The sequence below is a fragment of the Lipotes vexillifer genome, unplaced genomic scaffold, assembly GCF_000442215.2.
Source record: "Lipotes vexillifer unplaced genomic scaffold, Lipotes_vexillifer_v1.1 scaffold2, whole genome shotgun sequence".
Classification (NCBI taxonomy): Eukaryota; Metazoa; Chordata; class Mammalia; order Artiodactyla; family Lipotidae; genus Lipotes; species Lipotes vexillifer.
This window is the reverse complement of record NW_006786129.1, coordinates 213174-236040: the sequence shown is the minus strand read 5'-3', so window position 1 is coordinate 236040 and position 22867 is coordinate 213174. Positions and strand designations below refer to the sequence as shown.

General features: G+C 41.2%; 1 protein-coding gene, 1 non-coding gene and 1 pseudogene across 3 annotated transcripts; 1 reads left to right on the top strand and 2 right to left on the bottom strand.

Moving 5' to 3' along the window:
* Window positions 1-310: 310 nt before the first annotated feature.
* On the bottom strand, window positions 311-21436 carry MTO1 (mitochondrial tRNA translation optimization 1). 2 transcript variants are annotated; one of them, XM_007458401.1, is made up of 12 exons: window positions 21099-21436; window positions 18032-18231; window positions 17834-17951; window positions 13525-13814; window positions 10816-10928; window positions 10527-10717; window positions 10161-10291; window positions 9126-9330; window positions 8873-9044; window positions 5622-5740; window positions 2318-2478; window positions 311-497 (listed from the first exon to the last, which is right to left on the bottom strand). In XM_007458401.1, exons 1-12 carry the CDS (start codon window positions 21313-21315, stop codon window positions 336-338), a joined length of 2079 nt encoding a protein of 692 aa, XP_007458463.1. In that variant the 5' UTR covers window positions 21316-21436; the 3' UTR covers window positions 311-335. The 2 variants fall into 2 exon arrangements, with proteins under 2 accessions (XP_007458463.1, XP_007458462.1); XM_007458400.1 differs by having other exon boundaries at window positions 336-497; window positions 10161-10334; window positions 10501-10717; window positions 21099-21315.
* TRNAG-CCC (transfer RNA glycine (anticodon CCC)) lies at window positions 4923-4995 on the top strand. The gene has a single exon. It is a non-coding gene; the product is annotated as a tRNA-Gly (tRNA).
* LOC103084231 (cyclin-dependent kinase 2-associated protein 1 pseudogene) lies at window positions 15335-15682 on the bottom strand (annotated as a pseudogene).
* Window positions 21437-22867: the final 1431 nt, after the last annotated feature.

Sequence of the window (22867 nt, the reverse complement as noted above, 5' to 3'; positions counted from 1 at the left end):
GCAGGAGGATTCTGAACCACTGCACCACCAAGGAAGCCCAAGAATGGAGATATTTTTGTTGAGGAAAAATGATGATAATAATTTTGTCCTAGAGCTGCTTGTTTCTGGATGGGGCAAACTAAGGGACAAATCATATGGATATAAAACGTCATAAAACGTTTGTGAAAAAAGGGAACTTTGAGAAAAGAATTTTGTACATTGTCAGGAGCGATTAAGATTAGATTGGATTTAATTAGGTAAATAAACTTTGTTACTAATAGTAAGCTAAAAAAGAAATACATCTTATCTCCTATCTGTACTCTTATATTGATTACAAGTCTTCTATGAATAGAAAGCTATAACTGTCTACCTTCAAGTTTGTCTGTATTACATAAATGCTGATCAGTTTTGGGCAATCTATCCATAGCTGCCTGTCTTTGCTGAGTGGTCTTCACAAATCTGAGCAGATTGATGATGGCAGCAGGTGTCACTCCAGGTATACGACTGGCAGCCCCAATCTAGGAATTAAAAACCACGAGAGAAACATAAATAAGCTATGTCAATTATAAGGAAATCTGTTTTCCTCCTGGTAACAATCTGTATGTTACAGTTTATGAAATATTTTTAAAACTATTATCTTAATGTATCTTCAAAATAACTCAGAAAGTAGATAAAAGAAATGTGGTTATTATTAATATCTTCATTTTACAAACGGGAAACTGAGGCTCAGAGACATTAAAATGAGCTGTCCATGGGCTTCCCTGGTGGCACAGTGGTTGAGGGTCTGCCTGCCGGTGCGGGGGACGCGGGTTCGTGCCCCGGTCTGGGAGGATCCCACGTGCCGCGGAGCGGCTGGGCCCGTGAGCCATGGCCGCTGGGCCTGCGCGTCTGGAGCCTGTGCTCCGCAGTGGGAGAGGCCACAGCAGTGAGAGAGGCCCGCGTACCGCAAAAAAAAAAAAAAACTTGAAAAATGAGCTGTCCAAGATCTTGTAACTAACAGATGTTAGAGTACCTAACCTTTTCTCTTCATTAAACTAATCTAACATCACTAGCAGTGTGTTGGGCAGCACTCTATAATTAATCTCAGTAATATTTCTGTGGTATATTTTTACAGTGAAATGTATGAATTATTCACTCCAAGTGGTATAAAGACCTCATATCAGTTCAGGTCTGTTTTGCCACCAAATGAGTCTGTAGCAAACGTTTGTCAGAGCATTTTGTATTTTAGAATTTTGGATAAGAGGTGAACTCCGAAGACCAGTTCTATGCAATCCAATTTTCTGTGATAATGTAAATTTTCTATAACATTTGCACAGTAAAAATGCACTGTCCAATATGGTAGCCAATAGCCTATTGTAGCTACTGAGCACTTGAAATGTGGCTAGTATGACTGAAGAGTTGAATTTTTAATTTAATTAATGTCAATGGTCGCATTTGGCTAACGGCTATCATACTGGGCAGTGCAGCCCATGAGTATCCACAGAAACATAACCCAATATGAATAGGATACAGTTATAAAACTTAGAGCCTCTTTGCCCACTTTCCACAATGACTTTTACTAAGAACACCATGTTAAGTTCATGAACGCCATGAAATCACTCCTCCCTTTAAAAACCATTTTTTTCAAAATTTTTTGCAGACTATGGTTTTAAGTGCCCCTTTATTTTTATGAACCATTACCAAAACCAAAACCAAAACAAACACAACCCACTGCCCATTAAACTATGATACACCATCAATTTTTAAGATACAACCCAGTTTCAGAGATGTTTAAATGTGTCTCAGAATCAATAAATACAGCCTACCAGTCTTTAAATATTTGTATTACAAGTCCAATATTATATACTATAAAGTTTTTACCAGATGTTTACAGCTGGGTGCACATGCACTCACACAAATGCAAAACCCACATAGACACACGCACACAAGCATTAGCATGGGGTGGGGGGGCCTTGTTCCTCCTAGTGGCTCCCAGCACAACACTGTGGAATCCCTAGGGCGGGGATCCAAGTAGTGATTTGAAAACTACTGATATATATTCTATTTTAACCTAAAGTAGTTTCTTTTAAGTCATGCATATATACAAGTTTGCACTGACAGTTTAGCACAAGGTTGGGACTAGAGGATAATTATAATCAACCCAATTCTTGAATTCCAGTTACTTATTTAGACTAAGCTTTTTCATCTCATAAAAACATACAAAGAGAATATGAAAATAAGAGGTTAAGCTTTTTATGATGAAATAAAAATTAGTTATGTGGCCACTGTAAATCCAGGTTTTAAAAATTAAAGCTCTGGCTCTTTATAAACTGTTCCTATCCACTGCCTGTTTTCTTACCGTCTGTGGGCGACTGAAATGTAGCTTCTCTCGAACTTCATGGGACAAAGACACATCCCTGAGAGTCAAATAATCTAGGTCTTTTGGCAGTTGGAGAGCTTCATCTCGCTGAACTTCTTTTATTTCTTGTTGCTGATGGAGCAATACTGATTCATATGTGGCTGGTGAACAAAATTAATTATGATATGCAGATTACATTAACAACTTACATTTTTAGTTTTTTACAGTTTACAGAGAGCTTTTGCATACATGATCTCAGTACCATGAGACAGGTGGGGTTGGTGTTCCCTTTCACAGATGAGGACACTGAGGCTAAAATAGAGGGAGTATCTTGCGTATTAACTATACTATTCTGTATGGTAGTTTATTCCATGTCCTTTTCATTTCAAAAATCTAGAAAATTAAAAGTAAAAAAAGAAATTGCTTTCCTTCTCAGTACAAATTTTGGTGGAACATTTCCTTCAATAGGCCGTAGGTTTGAATTTTAAGTCCTAAAGATGTTTCTCCAAGGGCTTCCCTGGTGGTGCAGTGGTTAAGAATCCGCCTGCCAATGCAGGGGACACGGGTTCGAGCCCTGGTCCGGGAAGATCCCACATATCGTGGAGCAACTAAGCCCATGAGCCACAGCTACTGGAGCCTGCGCTCTAGAGCCCGCGAGCCACAACTGCTGAAGCCCATGCGCCTACAGCCCGTGCTCCGCAACAAGAGGAGCCACCGCAATGAGAAGCCCGCACACCGCAACTAAGAGTAGCCCCCGCTCGCCATAACTAGAGAAAGCCCGCACGCAGCAACAAAGACCCAACACAGCCATAAATAAATAAATTAAATTTTTTTAAAAAGATGCTTCTCCAAGAAGATGGTTTTCTAAATTATGTCCATATAAAGCTGTAATTTTAAAAAGTAGATCTTAGGTGATAACGTAATTTAAATAATTTAAGGTGTTATTCAGAAGTTAGGAAGATAATTCAGCAATTATTTTGTAATTAAAGCATTCTGTTCTTAGAAAAATAAATCCAAAACCTGTTTTAAAACCTAAATTGAGGTGGGCATTCTGTCCTGTTTAAGAAAGCAAGTCTTCCCTAAAGGATCTGGCAGTATCTGCTTCCATCACTTGACTGGCAGCCAGAAAATCTCAGCTCTGAGCCTGGCTCTGCCAGTAAACTACCCTCTAACTACGGACACATCATTATCCTTCTGGGCCTCAGCTGCTTTATCTAGAAATGTTAAGGGATGACCCGGAGGACTTACGATGGTCTTTATGACAACAAAGGATAGTTGCGAGGTGCACAGGCCTTATAGTCAGACATGCTAGGTTCAATCCCAGCTCTGCCACTCACCAATTGTGTGATGCTGGGCGAGTTATCACTTACTTATCTCTAAAATTAAGACATAATGCTAATAGCTGTCCTTCATAGGACACTTTTAAGTATCAAATGAAATAATGCATGTAATTAATACAATATATAACAAAGTAGTACAACAAATTGGAATGAAATTTTATGACTCATGAATAGACTCTTTATAGGATCACAGAATATAAATGAAGAGGTAATGTATATGTTAAGGATATATTTAATCTTTCAAATATGTATACAGCAAAACATGAGAGATAACTATAAAAAAGAATCTGAAACTAATTTCTGCCTCGCAGTTTCTTGAAGAAACTTGTCTAGTGGAGGATCCAGGCAGTGATTTGAAAACCACTGATATGTTATTTTTTAACTTAGTGTAGTTTTTTTTAAGCCATGGATAGAAATTAGTCTTTATATATGCCAGAGTCTTTAAAGAACAAGACAAAACAGTAGCTACTCCGTGGCTGAAGTCAGGGTTTCCTATAAACAAGTTACAGATAGTTATTCTGGATGATTTATTGGACAAAACAAAACTGCAAACCAAGTTTAAAGTATAACAGCCAGATGCTAACAGCCTAAATGTTCAATAAAGTAATTTTTACTCAATAGAAAGGTCATAGTGTTGAGATAAAAGGTTAACAATATTTCTTACACATTAGCAAATGACTAGGGTCTGGTCATTTGGAAGAATGATAGGTAGCACTTGGGTCATCCTATATATGCAGCCAAAGTATAGCAAGGTGACAGACCTCTCTGGAACTGAAATAAAATTATCACTGCTAGAAGGAATGCAGCATTTTTACCACCTTCGCTGGTCCCCAAGGAGCTTAAAGTCCTTTCCTGTTTGAACAATCCATCATTATCCTGCTTTTCCTACCCTTCTCCCCCATCTCATTCTGTTCCCTGCCTTTTTCTCCACACAATTTTCCACTGGAGGAAAAAAAAATCTATCACAATGCAGAAGCTAATGTTACTCTCAGTATGTTTATCTTTGAAATTTTTTTTAATAAAGAAAAACTTTAAAAGAATTCAGTGCAACTCCAAAAGTCACATGTGACTTTGATGGTCAATATATTGACAAAGAATATGAGAGCACACCAAATGTTATAATAATGTACAAGGGCAGACTGTGGATTTCTTAGCCTGATACAAAGTAAGTATTGTTAATGGAAGAGTATTTCAATATACTGTCAAAGCCAAAGATAGCATTTTTCTCATTATTAGAACATTGAAATGGGGAAAATGTAGGGACTACCCTGGTGGTCCGGTGGGTAAGACACTGCACTCCCAATGCAGGGGGCCCAGGTTCGATCCCTGGCTGGGGAACTAGATCCCGCATGCATGCCGCAACTTAGAGTTCACGTGCTGCAACTAAAGAATTCCACATGCTGCAACTAAAGATCCTGCATGCCACAACTAAGACCTGGTGCAGCCAAAATAAGTGAATTAATAATAAATTAATAAATATAAAAAAAATAATAAAAATTACTTTCTTACAACAGGCAAGTTTACAAGTCTGGAACACACCTTGATCATGTTTGCATTAGATTTTATAATTTAGCATCAGGGTGGAGGAGGGGGAAAAAAATCTAAAGAAAAAGGGGGGGGAATGTAAAAAAAAAGGTGTTTTTTTTTTAAAGGAGAGCTCTACAGTAACACTTCCCAAACATGAAATATACATACAAATCATGTAGGGATCCTGTTAAAAAGCAGATGCTCACTCAGTGGGTCTGGGGTGAAGCCTGAGATTTTGCATCCCTAGCATGCTCCCGCATGTTGCAATGCTATCTGGGAACCCCACTCTGAGTGGTCAGAGCCTAAGATGATGCTGGTCCTATGGTAATAATGGATCCTCTTGACAGAGAGCTCTTCGTGGATCTGCCATCCATTCACAATTTGCACGAAAGGGAAGGAGAACACACAGACATCCTAAGTAAAAAAGTATTTTCTACCTTCTATTTTCAGTCTTTCGGCTAGCTCTCTACATTTGGTGTACTTCTTCAAGGGCTCTGGAACAGCCTTGGCCAACAACTCTATGTCAACTTCCTCATACTTCAGAACATCGAGAGCTCTACAAATACATAAAAGTTTCATTAACAAAGGGGTCCATATTATATCAAGCAGATTAAGAACAAGATTCCCTGAAAATAATACAAATCTCAGAATAAATAATATATTTCTAATTCTTCCCAAGTACAGTGAGCAAACGCAGCAGCAACTGCAACACAGTAGGACCTCAAGAAGATTAGCGTGTGATTCTCCTCAACTCCCTTCCTTTATCATGAGGGATAAGTTGCTGGTAGCATTGCAATAATCTACTTGTCCTCCCTTTCTTGTAAGGATAGAATATCCTCTGATAACAAGGGTTTGATTGAACTCCATAAGAATTTACATCTAAGTCACATTAAGCCCACGTCCTGTGAATGCGTTTGTACATGTGCTCAGAACCAGCTGAAGATCTCCTGGCTTGCTCTCCAAGACTGTAAAATATCCGCAGTTTCCTTCTCATTTTGTTTGGTTCTCACAAGGCCTCACTGATCTGTACAGTTTCCCTTAATTTTACTTTTGTTTACTTTGATCTTTCCCTCTTTTAATAGATTGCTTTTTTGATCAACTCTGTCCACCCAAAACCAATTAAACCAATTAATTATCTAGGCAACAGAAAGTCAGCTCTGCCCATCCTGGGGTCCCAAGTTCTTCAGGCCTCCCAGATGCTTCTTTACAGCTCATCCTATCACCAGGGTCATGCGTCACCACCCTCTACAGGTGCCTGACTCATCTTTTCCTCAGACGGCCTAGGAAAGTCTAGACACCCTGTCTCCACAAGGAGCTGTCAACTTTGTTGTGCTCCACAAGATGAATTATGTCAGCTAATTTCAGAGGCCTCATCAGATAAGCTAGAATGAAACCAAATAACCCTAAACTCCAAAAGGAAAGGGGTTGTCCTTTTAGAAATGATAGCACATGCTGGAACACACCTCCTAATGACCAACCAAAGAAACAGCTACCATGGAATCTTGCAGGATAGTGACCTCAAAGAAAAGCCTGTGACCATTTAACTTTTAAAAAGGTTTTAAATAATTTGTTTATAAGGCTTGGAGCTGTTTGCAGGCCCAAACTTCAGGACCAGCTTTGAATGAAGCCTAAGCCTCAGAGTGCAGAGGTCTGGCACAGAAGGACAAGCTAGCATACTTCCACAGAACACAAGAGACAGCTTTTGCACTACCTGGCAGGTCAATGTGTTTCCCTGTAATCATGACAGGAGATGTGTGTGCACATGCACCTGTGGATCTCTTCTGTCAAAATGCCAGCTCCAAGTCCAGTTCAACTTCTCAGGGCCGGCACAGAGCCCGCCGCGTGTGCCGTAGATGCAACACATGTCCTTTGCCCAAGTTTCTATCTTTTTAGCTTTACGTATCTAGGAAATGATAAAGTGGGTTCTTTTAGGGAGGCTGAACCCTAGACTATAAATATTCTGCTGAAATCAACATGAGGCCCTGTCACTGTCACCGCTTCCTTCTGAAATGAAAGACACCTGAATAAATAAGGAAAGTATCTGGCCAAATTACTGTTTTTAAAAAAAATCACCTTAACAAAATGGCTACTCATGGGATTAGTTAGGTAAAAACAAAACTGACAGCCTCCTTTTTCATATTTTTATTCATCAATTTGCATTTTAAACTGTTGAAAAAAATCACTTCCTATGCTCTCACTGTGACCTCAATCCACATTAGTCACATTGAATGTAAATTCTAATTATACAAAATTTGAAATAGTGCAATATTTGATCTAAACAAAGCATAATGTTATAAATTCTTTTGCAAAGTTTGAAATAATGTGAATCCTCTTAAATTTACACAAATAGCTGGACAACTGAGAGAATTATAAAACTATGTTTATACTACTACCATCTCCCGGTACCACTTAGCTGGTAAACAAATACATCCAGCACCATTATTTGTGAACCAGGCTGTCTTTCCTGTGAATGAGATCTCCTGGTTTGGGTGACTACTATGCAGGTTATTTATTACCTACTGTTACTATAACTAAAAACCTGCTTACCATCCTCTAACCATGGTGCCAGTGCTTTGGGAAATTCCCGTGAAAATGAAAATTTGGGAAAAAGAAATTGTAAACGATAAAACACTGTGATGACATGAAAGTCAAACAAAGACATGCTATGTCTGGCTGTTAGTTAAGGGGAGAGCACTTGGAAAGATTAGAGATAATAAAAGGTGACATTAAAATGGGTATACCGTTAAGTCCACAGATTCCCTCACAGGGAAAACAGGGGTTGGAAATAAAGGAAAACTATAAAGGAAAAACATACTGGAGACACATTTGCAAGATCAAGCCAGCATGTGTGCTTCTAAGATACAATGATTGTAGATTTATGCCTTCTGAGCATCCCACACCCCCGATTAGCTTACATTTTTTTAAATGGGAAAAAGCAGTGGTGAAAGATGCAGATTTTGAATTATGCAAGGTTTTTAGGAACATACCTCTGAAGCAAAAAAGCTCTATATTAATGCCCTTTAGACTTAGAGTCCATATAACCAGAATGGTAAAAACAAGGACAAAACCCCAAAATGTAGCAAGGGACTCTTCAAGTAAGTCCAAAGAATTTATAACACTATGCTTAATCAAAGTTTCCCTCCTATACCTCACAGGCAAGATGAGACCACTCCAATTGCTCCCTGCCTAAAAAAGAAAGCAGATCACTCTATTTCTTGGTTTGTAGCCCCTAAATCTTAGGCAAGCCAGAAGAACTCAATGGGAGCCACAGAGAAATTAAATAAAAAATGAAAATAATTTAGAATCATATATATTGTCATTAGTGAATAAAGAGATAAGTTACATCTAAAGGATTCTGAAAAGAAGCAAATGTAATAGCTGCATTCATTTAAAACGTGCAGGTAGGGAATTTATAGGTAATATCTCTCTGAAACGATTTCATTTTTCTTTAAAAAGTAAGAAAGGCACTTCCCTGGTGGCGCAGTGGTTGAGAGTCCGCCTGCCGATGCAGGGGACACGGGTTCGTGCCCCAGTCCAGGAAGATCCCACATGCCACGGAGCGGCTGGGCCTGTAAGCCATGGCTGCTGAGCCTGTGCTCCACAACGGGAGAGGCCACAACACTGAGAGGCCCGCGTACCGCAAAAAAAAAAAAAAAAAGTAAGAAAGGTCTACATTAAAAATGCATACCTGAGAGGTAGACTTTTACCAATACTTATAGAAGCCTCTGGGATTAAGTTTTTCCATTTAGAACTTGGAAACTCAATGGATTTTAGCACAGAAATGCCTTCTTCTAAAGAAGACTTCATCCAAGTAGCTCTTTCATATCGTTGTTGGGACACACAACCAGCTTCCTTGTACCCTAGAAGGGGGAGGGAGAGACTATAATGAAAGAGGTCTTAAAGGAGAGGAAATCTGGTTGGAAGACTCAGTGAAGAGTTACCTCGGAACGTGAGCCTGCTGTCGGCGTTATCAGGACGCAGTGACAAGCGGAACTCAGCTCGGCTGGTAAACATGCGGTATGGTTCATTGGTACCCAGCGTGGTGAGGTCATCAATCAAGACTCCTATGTAGCCTTCTGTTCGGCTAATGACAAAAGGAGGCTTGTGTCTGACCCGAAGACTTGCATTGATTCCAGCTATCACACCCTACAAGAGGACTGAAATGTTTAAAAGGCCATTATGAACTGAACAAAGAGCTATCCTATTCAGATACTACCTGGAAAAAATGGCTCAGGGAGTGAGAAAGCAGGCCCTGCCCAGCAGGGATAGAACAAAGACAGAAAATGTGGTCCATATTCAGAAAGAGAATATGGGTAATGTACCAGTTTAGAATGCTATGATTCATTGTTTTAAAAAATATCTAATATTCCTAATAAACCTAAGGTGGGCTAATCTTTTTTTAAAAAATCCACTTGTAAGACTTTTTTTAGCCTTTTCCTACTTACAAGTAACAATGACATAACTTTCTGCTTAGTAAAGGAATAATAGGGCTTCCCTGGTGGCACAGTGGTTGAGAGTCCACCTGCCGATGCCGGGGATACGGGTTCGTGCCCTGGTCCGGGAAGATCCCCCGTGCCGCGGAGCGGCTGGGCCCGTGAACCATGGCCACTGAGCATGCGCGTCCGGAGCCTGTGCTCCGCAACGGGAGACGCCACAACACTGAGAGGCCCGCATACTGCAAAAAAAAAAAAAAAAGGAATAATAATAGGGTAATTTTCAGTAAAGTTAGTTTAAAAGAACTAAATTTTCTTTTTTTTAAACTTCAGAAGCAATATAATAAATCTAATCGAAATATGCTATTGGATCTAGGAGCTCAGAATACAGTAACAAAGGCACAGTGCTTTTAAAATCCTGTTGTATACTCTGAAACAGAATAAGTCTTCTATTGTAGCTCTGAGTTATGACATAACAGACATCAAGAGGAACACCAGTTAAATAGTCCTTTTCTGTTCAGTAACATCTGAACAACCTCTTACTTGAGCTGCAGCTTCCTCATAACCAGTAGTGCCATTTATCTGTCCAGCAAAGAAGAGCCGCTGCACCAAATGAGTCTCGAGAGAAGGAGTGATCTGACGGGGGTCCAAGTAATCATACTGAACACCATAGCCTGGCCAAAGAATAAATGGTAAAAAATAATAAAAACACTGGTGCTGGATTTGCCTCAAGGTAGAGATGCAAAGATTATCATTAAATGCTCTTTAAAAACGAAGACTATTTTAAATGCACAGATGTTGGGCTTTATGTTCTGAGGCTCTAAGCAATCATGACTGTGGCTAAGATCTCCTCACCATCTGCTAAGCAATCCTGAGCTCACACTGAAGGGCAGCTGGCATTCTCTTTACCTGGCTGAATCATTTTAGCTTTCTCCAAGCCTCTGATGCATGTGATCATTTTCTCTTGTAATTCAGCTGGCAGTGTCACAGATAACCCTTGCGGGTAGATGAGGTCAGAATCCATTCCTTCAGGTTCCAACCAAACCTGATGTAGACGGTTTGGAAAACGCAAAACCTTTGATTCAATGGAGGGACAGTATCTAGAAAAGGACATTGAAATTTAAAAATTTAATGAAACAAACAAAAGAGGGTTGACATTGTTCCTTATAGTAATTGAGCACTGATATTTTGTCCTTACCGGGGTCCTTTTGTAGTTTCCTTAACGTGACAGTTAAGGTGAAGGTTCTCAAGGACAATCTCATCCACCTGAGGGTTGGTGTGAGTCAAGTAACATGGCAGCTGATCTTCTGGCTAAAACACAGGAACTAGTTACAACATTGTTTTGCCTCTCTATTAGTTTGCCTCTTATTCAAATAAATGCCACACATGATATGCACTTACTTTTATAGACATTAAATCTATGCATAATGCCAAATGCTAATGGTGAAGTATGCTTGTTAAAAACAACCCAAAAGATGAACCTAAATTTACGCAAGCCTCCAGATCAACAGTTTACGGGAAATACAGAGGATGCAGGCACATGTTTAAGGCACCAGAGGGTTGAAATCAGACAAATCTAGAATGTAGGAAACTTCAGAAAAGAAATGACTTGGTTTCTTCCACATATAAATGTAAAAAAAAGAAAAAGAGGGGAACTATTATAAGACATATTATCCAAAGTCCAAAGTCATGTATGGACCTCATTTGGTTCTTGGTTCAAATAAAACAACTGTAAAAAAAGCCATTTTAAATAAACATATAAAAACAACTAAAAAAACTAGGGAAAATTGAGCACTGAATATCAGATGATGTTTAAGAAATTATGTTCTGCTATGTGTGATAATAGTACTGTGTCGATTTTTGCAAAGTCCTTATTTGTTAAAGACATGTACCAAAGTGTATCTGAGTGAAATGATGTGATGTCTGGGATTGTTGCTTTAAAACTAAGCAAGAACAAAGTATTGAGGAAAGTGAACCAGGAATGTCAAAACAGGGAATTCCTTAGTGGTCCAGTGGTTAGGACTCCACACTGCCACTGCAGGAGGCACGGGTTCAATCCCCGGTCAGGAAACTGAGATCCCACAAGCTGTGTGGCGTGGCCAAAAATAAAAAAACTAAAAAACAGAAAGTTTGGGCTTCCCTGGTGGTGCAGTGGTTGAGAGTCTGCCTGCCGATGCAGGGGACACGGGTTCGTGCCCCGGTCTGGGAAGATCCCACATGCCACGGAGCAGCTAGGCTAGGCCCGTGAGCCATGGCCGCTGAGCTGCGCGTCCGGAGCCTGTGCTCCGCAACGGGAGAGGCCACAACAGTGAGAGGCCTGTGTAACGCAAAAAAAAAAAAAAAACGTTTAAAAATATACACACTAGGAAAGCATCATCATGATTTACATTTTACCAAAGTGAAAACATAAAAGTCACTTGCTCAAAATAACAACACTTGGAGCCACTCATCAGGGTAACACTCACCAGAAACTAGGACGATCAAATATTAGCCCTTAATTCTAAACACACAATATACAGTTTTTTGTTTTTTAAATTCAAAGGATAGGTAGAAGTAGCCTGTATCTTCAAAAGTATCAGTGCCATTAAAGACTGAGGAACTGGGACTTCCCTGGCGGCGCAGTGGTTAAGAATCCGCCTGGCAGTGCAGGGGACATGGGTTCGAGCCCTGTTCTGGGAAGATCCCACATGCCGCGGATCAACTAAGCCCGTGCGCCACTACTGAACCTGCGCTCTAGAGCCCGCGAGCCACAACTACTGAAGCCCGTGAGCCACAACTACTGAAGCCCGCACGCCTAGAGCCCATGCTCCACAAGAGAAGCCACCGCAATGTGAAGCCCGTGCACTGCAACGAAGAGTAGCCCTTGCTCGCTGCAACTAAAGAAAACCTGTGTGCAGCAACGAAGACCCAACGCAGACAAAAATAAATGAATAAATAAATTTATTTAAAAAAATAACAGACTGAGGAACTGTTCCAGATTAAAGAGAAATGACAATTAAATGCAATATGTGATCCTAGATTGGAAAAAAAAATGTTGGGACAAAAAAAGTATTGGGACAATCAACAAAATCTATGGATTTTGCATTAGATAACAGTACTGTGTCAATGTTAAATTCCCCAAATTTCATCACTGCATTGAGGTTATAAAAGAAGATGTCTTTCTGCTTAGTTGAGATGCAGACTGAAGTATTTCGAGGTAAAGGGTTATAATCTCTGTAACTTTTAAATGTTTCTGGAAAAGAAAAAAGAATAAAAATAAATGGGGGCTCCCCTGGTGGCGCAGTGGTTAAGAATCTGCCTGCCAATGCAGGGGACAGGGTTCGAGCCCTGGTCCAGGAAGATCCCACATGCCGCGGAGCAACTCAGCCCGTGTGCCACAACTACTGAGCTTGCGCACCCTAGAGCCCGTGCTCTGCAACGAGAAGCCACCGCAATGAGAAGCCCGCACACCTCAACAAAGAGTAGCCCCCGCTCGCCCCAACTAGAGAAAGCCCGTGCACAGCAACAAAGACCCAACGCAACGAAAAATAAATAAATTTAAAATAAACAAATAAATGTGTATATTATTGTTTTATATATTAAATATATATATGTATCTATGTCTCTATATATGGAGAGAGGGCAGAATATTAACAATGGGTGAATTTCAATGGTTTATATAGGAGTTTCACAGTCTTACAAGTTTTCTGAAACTATTTCAAAAAGTTTAAATAGGCAAAGTTATCAAAGTAATGAAATTTAAGAATTTATGGGGAAATATCCAAGTAGCCAAATCAGCTAATCCTTTTAAAGATCCCTTTTTTGCACACTAAGTAATAGTGATGAAAAGTGAATTGCTACCAAAAAAAAAAAAAAAGGGTTAGTCTATATCCTCTGTTTAAAGCCAGATTTTCATAAAGTATCTCACCTTGATCCACACTGTCTCATTGATAAAGCTGAACGGTATGGATGGATTATCTGGTGTCCGCTTGTTTAGAATGCTGAAATTAATTGATTCTTTGGCGATCCGGGGCGGAGTCCCAGTCTTCAATCTTCCCACCACAAACCCCAACTTCTCCAGAGTCTGAGCCAACCCTATGGAAGGCTGATCCCCTAAACGTCCTGCTGGATGCATCTCCAATCCAATTACAATCATGCCTCTCAGAAACGTCCCAGTAGTTAGAACCACACTCTCCGCATACACTGTACTTCCATCCACTAAAGGATAGGAAACAAAATAAAACTCAGGTTCTAATTGTTACCATGGATCAAACTGGAACATGAATATTTTGTAGTAAAACTACAGAAAAATTTTGTCTTTAGAAACTTGAAAAAGATTTTAAATCAGTAAGAAGCCTATATGTTATCTATCTCAAGAATCCGAGAAAGCTGGGATGGAGGGCATAATGTAGTCTCACAGATACACATGTTCCTAAAATCTTGTCAGCACTGAATAGTCTCAGGTAATTTTTCTTTCTTTTTTTTTTTTTCAAGCTGTTAATGAAAATAAGCCTTATTACATCGAGTAATAAATAAAAAGATGCAAACAGTTCCATTTTCTTCTAGATGTTTGGATCAACTTACAGGAAAGGCAGAACTGAAATCTACATACAGTCTCAGAAAAAATTTCGGGATCCTTGTTAGGTTTGGTTTGGGAGGTTGCTCTTTCTTCTGTGTTTATAACTTGTGCATTTTTTTTTCCTTTTTTTTTTCTTTTTTGCGGTACGCGGGCCTCTCACTGTTGTGGCCTCTCCCGTTGCAGAGCACAGGCTCCAGACGCGCAGGCTCAGCGGCCATGGCTCACGGGCCCAGCCGCTCCGCAGCATGTGGGATCTTCCCGGACCGGGGCACGACCCCGTGTCCCCTGCATCGGCAGGCGAACTCTCAACCACCTCGCCACCAGGGAAGCCCTCAGGTTCCGTCTTTTGACAAGACCATTTAGGTGGTTCTGGGTTCTAAAATTGGGTTTTAAAATTGACTTCAAAGCACTAATAGTCATGCAAATGCTTAAGCAAAAAAGAAATTACATTAAGCAGAATCTGTAGTGTATGGGAAACGAGGGGACCACTAGTTAAGTGTGCTGTCAAGTCCGCACTACAAAAAAAAAACCCTTCAAATTGTATCAGCTTACGAAAAGGAACAAAAGAACAATGTGGGTAACATAAATGTATTCAAAAGAGGAGAGCGAGACACTGTATCTTGGAGGCAAACTAGTTTGCTGTAAGATAGGTAATTTTTACGTGCCTCTTTTGAATCAATGCTTTAAAAAACAACAAACACCTGGGTAGTTCCTCACTATTTAAAATGTAACTCCCCATCAGGCTTCCCTGGTGGCACAGTGGTTGAGAGTCCTCCTGCCGAGGCAGGGGACGTGGGTTCGTGCCCCGGTCCGGGAAGATTCCACACGCCGCGGAGCGGCTGGGCCCGTGAGCCATGTCCGCTGAGCCTGCGCGTCCGGAGCCTGTGCTCCGCAACGGGAGAGGCCACAGCAGTGAGCAGACCACATACCGCAAAAAAAAAAAAAAAAAGATGTTAAAATGTAACTCCCCATCAACCACAAAATCTTTCCTCAATCTTACAGGCTGTAGATTCGGAGCCTGGTGAACCACGGGAGGGGCGGGGGGAGGAGAAACAAAACTGTTACCATTTTGAAAACAAAGTTTCATCTTAACAGGGGAGATGAACTGTAACTTCTTCTCTCGGAAGAAGACAGAAAACCTTCCAGGCTCACGAGGCAGCTAGGACCCAGCCTTCCGTTCCGTTTCAGCCAAGCACTCCCGCACCAACCCTCGTGCGTGGATGATGCCGCGTTTCAGGCTCTCCATCGCACTCCTGCTGCCCGCAGAGAGGGGTCTGACCTCTCTCCCCAGCTCTGCGATGACGGCCAGCAGCTCCGCTTATTTGCTCTGGTGCACCTGGCTCTTCCCAGTTTCCTGGGCGTAGGCCAGAGATGGCGGCCCGTAGTCACTCAGCAGCTGGAGGTACTGGGAAGATGTCGCCATACTGGTGGAGGGCGGGTGGACGCTCCCAGAGCCGCTGAGGGAGGCGGCGGGCATGTGCGCGGTCAAGTTCGGGCTGGGAGACATGCCCCCCGAGCAGCAGGGCGCAGTGGGGCGCAGCGGGGCCCGGCCCCGGTGTCCGCGCCCCCGCCCAGCTCCCGCGCACTTTTTGTTCTCGGTTAATTTTTTAAATTAATTAATTTAAGACTTCTGGTTAAATATGACAGACCACCTCACATGATTTCTTCTCCCTCTTGAAACTCCAAGAAAATGAAATAAAGGGGCAAAAAAGATATAAAAGCACAGGACAAGTAATGGGAAAGAACTTGTCAAAAGATGAGAAATTTGAAAATATTTTCAGAAGATAGAAAGTGGCTGCAGTGGGGAGGGAGTTTGGGATTAACATTCACACTACATGTAAACTAGATAATCAACAAGGACCTACTGTATAGTATAGCACAGGGAACTCTACTCAATATTCTGTAATAACCTACAGGGGAAAAGAATCTGAAAAAGAATGGATATATGTATGACTGAATCACTTTGCTGTACCCCTAAAACTAACACAATATTGTAAATCAACTATACTCCAATATAAAATTAAATTAAAAAAAAAGTGGTTGCAAGAGTGATATTTAGCAGAGGGGAGAAGGCCTTAACTCAAGAACCTCAAGAGAACATACTGATGACAAGTAACTTGCCACGCAAAGGCTCAGAAACTGGAGGACTGAATATAAGAAATGTAGGAATGAAGCTAGGGGGCTGAAAATGAGAGAAAGAGTTGAAATCTGCATATGAAGGTTTGCCTGCAGACAGATCTACCTTACACTAATCAAACAATATAATCATCAAATCTGGAGGGGAAAGGATGCAGGGGAGAGAAAGGGAAATGAAAATAAAACTAGTAACTTCAACATGGGGAAGTCAGTAAACACTGACAGAAGAAAGAGAAGATTAAGTATATTATACAAAATCATAGTTACTAAGGTAATATACAGAACAAAAACATGAACTTTTAAGAAAGAAACATAGCTCCCTAAAGCAAAGAAAACCAAACACAGATTAAGTGGTTGAAAAAAAAAAAAGTACAGAATAGTGTGTACAATATGCTACTGCTATGTGTGTTGGGGGGAAATATAAACACACACACAGAAAGATCACACCAGAGACAAGTAACACTCCCGAGGAAGGAAACTGGCTGCCTGGGGCACAAGATTAGAGTCCACCTTTTCATTCTATCTTCTTTCATCTCCTTTATACCATTATATGTATTCCCCATTCAAAAAAAACTAATAAATGTATAATAAAAATTAATTTTAAAATAGCGAAAATAAGTTAATCTCTGTATTTTAAATGATTGAGATTCTTCAGCACAGCCCCTCCTACCATTTTGTTCCTAGAATGGTAGCAGGCGCCAACAGTCCAGTCCCCTGGCAGAAGATGGGTTCTTCACCTGAGGACTAAGACACAGGTGTTTGGGAGTTCCCAACAAAAAGGCCAGTTCAGGGCTTCCCTGGTGGCGCAGTGGTTGAGAGTCCGCCTGCCGATGCAGGGGATACGGGTTCGTGCCCCGGTCTGGGAAGATCCCACATGCCGTGGAGCGGCTGGGCCCGTGAGCCATGGCCGCTGAGCCTGCTCGTCCGGAGCCTGTGCTCCACAATGGGAGAGGCCACAACAGGGAGAGGCCCACATACCGCAGGAAAAAAAAAAAAAAAAAAGGCCAGTTCAATCCCTAATCACCAGACTACAGAGTTGCCCAAGCAATAAAATTAACTGTGCACATACAAATCTTCCCATCACTGTTTAAGTGGTTAAGTCTGTAGAGGGAGATAATAGAGAGAAATTGTTTTTACATACAAATTTAAATTCTATTTGATTTTTGTAAAAATTACATGCATGTGTTATTTTAATTTAAAAATTAATACAAAACTCAAATAAAAAACATATATAATAATCCTGTAAAATATAAATTAAAAATATTTAAAGTCAGAAATAAGAAATACCAGGAGGAAAATACACAATTATGCAGGCTATAGTGTCCCAAAATAAGATGGTACAGAATTTGAGCTTCGTTGTCAAAATGAAAGGAGAAGTATGATTTTTTATAAAGTTTTCCTCATGTGTGAACAGAAAACACAACAATTTCCTAGAATAAGCAAAACATCTCCATACTCTGATCAAAATACATTTCTCACATGGAGTTTGATACTCTTATTATCATCTATAAGCAGTACATACCCAAAACAACACCACTGACGCGGTATTTCCCTGTGTGCTCAGGCTCTGGTTCTGTAAGAATGAGATCTTCTGCAGCTCCCTCCTGAACAGTAAGCAGCGGTGTATTTAGGATTTCTTTCTGTCAAAACAGAAAGCAAGCTGAAACATAACAGTTAAACAATCACTACAGTCTTTCCTGTTTTCATGCCCTGTTCTTACCTGCATGTTCTGTTTATAAAGTTTCCTATCAATTTGAGCTCTCAGACCCCAAACAGCTGGTCCCTTGCGCCGGTTTAATACTTTGTAATGTACACCAGACTGGTCACAGATTCGAGAACAAAGGCCATCCAAGGCATCAACTTCTCTCATTAAATGCCCCTTTCCAATGCCACCAAAGGAAGGATTACAGGACATCTGACCTAAAGAGAACAGACATAAACAAAATAAATATATTAGCATCTTGCATATAGTGAGTCTTGATAAAATAAAAGAACTTGAAGCAAACACTAAAAATGCTGGCGTTCCAACAGGATGCAAGAGTTATTCAGGGTGGGACTTCCTGGCGGCACAGTGGTTAAGAATCCCCCTGCATTCGAGCCCTGGTCTGGGAAGATCCCACATGCCGCAGAGCAACTAAGTCCGTGCACAACTACTGAGCCTGCGCTCTAGGGCCTGCAAGGCACAACTACTGAAGCCCGCGCACCTAGAGCCCGTGCTCTGCAACAAGAGAAGCCACCGCAATGAGAAGCCCGCACACCGCAACGAAGAGTAGCCCCCGCTCTCTGCAACTGGAGAAAGCCTGCGCGCAGCAACAAAGACCCAACACAGCCAAAAATAAATAAATAAATAAATAAATAAAATTTTAAAAAGAGAAAAAGTTATGCAGGGCATCCTGGAAGACAAACCATTGCTGAAAGTTTCTTTTGAATCTTTCCCTTGTACACATTCATTACGTTGCCTTTTCCTCTTCCTTTTCAATGTGACCTTGAAATTCTTACGTCATGAAACCTTCCTAAATCAAGCATAATTTTAAGAAGTCCCTTTGCACTGGTTCACAGTTATAATCAAGTATGTCTTCCATAGATGCCATCTGTTTTCTTTATGCTTATTTTGCAGAAATAATTAAATTATAAGCTTCCTGAAAGTAAAATTCACATTTTATACCTTCTCTTTAAATCCCCCAAGTCTTATGGGAGGTACAGAGTGGGAAAGCTATGTCAACAATCTGCTGATCCGCTGTGGCCAGCTACAAGCCCTCCAAAAGTTTTCATGGTCTCCAGAGGGAGGCTGAATCGTGCTGTGATTAGGAGCATGGGTTAGGAGTGAGCAAGAGATCTGGCTCAGTTCCTAGATTTACCACTTATAAGCTCCATGTGATCTTGGCAAGTTATCTAATATTCTGTACCTCAGCGTCCCTACTCTAAAAACAGGGATGACAGCTGCAGTAGATTATTTCCCTGCTTCCTTTGACACAGAATCACTATTTACTTAGGTAAACACTATTCCCTATGAGGCATTGTTTGGGGAGTATGACCTAAATTCAGTTTAGGAGTAAATCTTTATTGATCTAAAGTAATCATGGTCATCCTACTTGCCAGTGTCTGATTTAGTGTCAGAAGACTTTTCTCTTTTGTCATGAATGCCAAAAAATAGTTTGTCGAAAAGCATTATTTTCCAGGTTAGTATAAAAGATTTTCTGTCTCTGACTTCATTATTTGCAGATGTTATGACTGAATTGAAAGAGGACAATTCCTGCATTCTGTATTCTTACGGAAGTTCAACTTTCTCAACCAAAGCTATCTTTCTGAGGACAGAAATACTTGATACTCTACTACATCCAATTACCTTAAAAAAATGAGACTTTGATTTTAAGATAGAATTGTCATTTACTAAGCTCATCTATTAATATAAGAGTTATTAAAATATCTCTGAAATCTATTCATTTAAAAAGAAACTTTAGATCATATTATATTGGTATAAATACAATGGGTATTTTTATAGGCTATTAATGACTACTTAATGAATATGGGTTTTGATGGGAATTCCTTTATCCTTGACAGAACTACATTACTTATACTATTTAATGATCATCTTAGTTCAATACTTTTTTGTTCATTAGATTTTTTAAATTGTTATTCCTGGTTTTTACTCGGGTAATCATATAGCCTCGCTCCAAAAGAATCGCTGTTAACAGTGCATACTTCTCCAGTTATGAGCTGAATGGTTGTTTTAAAAAGTATTTCAGTACACAAAGCACGGTTAACATTTCAGTTACTATTCACTCTTAAGCAAAATGCAAGAGGAAAGACGTAGGCATGCATAATTTACAGGATAATGTCCTAGCTAGTATCTAAGATGATGCTAGAGGGGAGTCTTGTTTAAATTACGGCCGTCCAACCACAGCCTGTAAGTGCAAAAAAGCACTGTCGGGTCGTCCTAAGCACAAAACTGGGGAATAAACGTTCAGTAGGAATACAGAATGCAATAAAAAAGTACACTCATTCTTCAAAAGGGCTTCACAAAATCTCGAGAAAAACACAATGGTCATTTAATAAACGAGTACTAATAATGTTAACTCACTTAAAAAAAATAAATTTATTTATTTATATATTTTTATTTTTGGCTGCGTTGGGTCTTGGTTGCTGCGCATGGATGGGCTTTCTCTAGTTGCGGTGCGCGGGCTTTTCATTGCGGTGGCTTGTTGCGGAGCACAGGCTCTAGGCGCGGGGGCTTCAATAGTTGTGGCTCACGGGCTCCAGAGCGCAGACTCTGTGGCACTTGGGCTCAGTAGTTGTGGCGCACGGGCTTAGTTGCTCCGCGGCATGTGGGATCTTCCCAGACCAGGGATCCAACAGTGTACCCTGCGTGGGCAGGCAGATTTTTAACCACTGCGCCACCAGGGAAGTCCTAATTCACTCTTTAACCAAAGCAACAAGCTAGTAAAGGGCAAATGGCAACAATGAAATAAGGTATCAGCCAGTATTCCTACAGTTTGACCTTTTCTCAAGGCACCCCCTCTCCCCACCCCCCCGCCCCCCGCCCCCTCCCCACGAATTACTTTTCAGCAGCAGCACAATCCACGGTCCACAGAATAGCCCCTAGTCTTAGAGGTCTGGCCCGGGCCCGCTTGATCTGCTTAACACAAATCAGGCTAGAACCACAGTCGGCAGGATTCTCACCAGCCTTAAGGGAGGGAAAAGGTTGCCCACATTCCAGGCACTGGGAGGGAGCGGAGGAGGACACTGGCTGCTTGCGTCCTAGGCAAGCCCCACACCGCGCTACTCACCGATGGTGTCCACTCGGTGCGTGAGCAGCAGAGTCCGGGAGCCGCACCGAGCGGCGGCGGCAGCGGCTTCGGTCCCCGCATGTCCTCCGCCGATGACTACCACGTCGAAGCGCGGAGTCCAGGGGGCCGCGCTGTCACCGCTGAACCGGGAAGATGGATGGTGCTGTTTGGTGAGTGAAACCGCGACCCAGCGACTACAGCCTCTGAAGGAGAACATGGTTGGAGAAAGGCCGAGTCTTTAACTCTGAGCCTGACACGAGCGACGGGCAAACATTTAGGAGAAGAAAGTCTTCAGGGAGCAGCCATCTTGTGCTGACGTCACAGCGTAGCGCGTCTACGTCCAGCGTCGCCGCTGATTGGCAGTTTGGCGAAACTTTACTGATGAAACAACACCCGGCAGCTGTGCAGGTGGCCAGCGAGGTGAGTGCCTCCTTTCTTGGTCGGCGCAGGCTGTTTTGATTCCATATGGTTCTGGATTGGGGGGACTCCTACTCAGTCATCTTTTGTCCTTTTCAGCGAATTGCTGCCCTGATCACCAGGTGGCCACCTACAAACAAGAATTTGGATGACTGCTTTATCAGATTCTTTGAACTTTCTGGTGCAGCTATCACCTTGACTTCTGTTTATGAAGTCTAGAGTCTGAATAGGAATCGATTTCAAAGGCCTTCAAATGTATTTGTGGATGAAAGATTCATGATGGCTAATTAGGTGAATGGAAGGGTTGAAGGTTAAATGTCCAGCCTTTTGCAGTTGATATTTTTAAAACCTTCTGTATGGTTAGGCCGCTGGAGGTAGCTGTTCTCTTGCTCTCTATACATCCCCTGCTTAACCGGTTCCTACACCCGACTCACATGACTGACCTTCCTACATACTTGCCCCAGGCCCTAGCTAGTGATAGCTTAGCAAAGGGCTGGCGAGGGGGCGTGCCCCTCGGCTGGTTTCCCTGGTAATGAGTCGACCTGTAGTTACTTACCCCTATAATTGCTAACTTCCCTCTGCCCCTGGGAGCAAAGACTGCCCTGTGTCCTGCCCGCCCTCCGCCGTACACAGTGGGGTGTCACTCTAGGACCTTGATTCAGACAGGTAAGCTCCCCGTATCCATTAAACCATTGATGTCTCTGTTGCTGACTCCGGGCTCTTTCTTCTGTCTTGAAGCTGGGCAAGTAGAGGCCTTGCAGGCATGGGGCAGCAGCCAAACAACTTTCTTAGAGAAGAAACTTTTGCCTGGTTAGATAGTGAAACAGCCCATGTGGCAGTTTAATTGTTCTGATTATTAACATCTATCGAATGCATAATATTTTTCTTATTACATTACTAATAAGCATTCTTTACACACAATTTAAAGCTTACAGAAATACAAAACTTTGAGAGTTAAGGAACCCGTAACTTCCATCAGGCCTTCCGGCCCTCATCTCCATAATAATTGTCAGGATTTTGTTGCTAATGCCTCCTAGTGTTTCATACTTATACTAATGCTACTATTATTTTGCATGTATAATACTGATTATATTGTTTTTCAGTTTGCTTCTTTTTTAAACGATGTATTTTTTTTACTATATGCCATTTTATATGAATCTATCTCACTTTTTAGTATTATTGTCAGTTGTTTATATGAACCATAGTTTATTTAATCAGCTCCAATTACTGAGCATTTGGATTGTTTCTGTTGACTGAAAAAAAATGCACAATCCAAAAGTTGAGAGTTATGTTTTATTTAGCAGACATTCTGAGGACTTCAAGCCTGGGAGACAGCATCTCAGATAACTCTG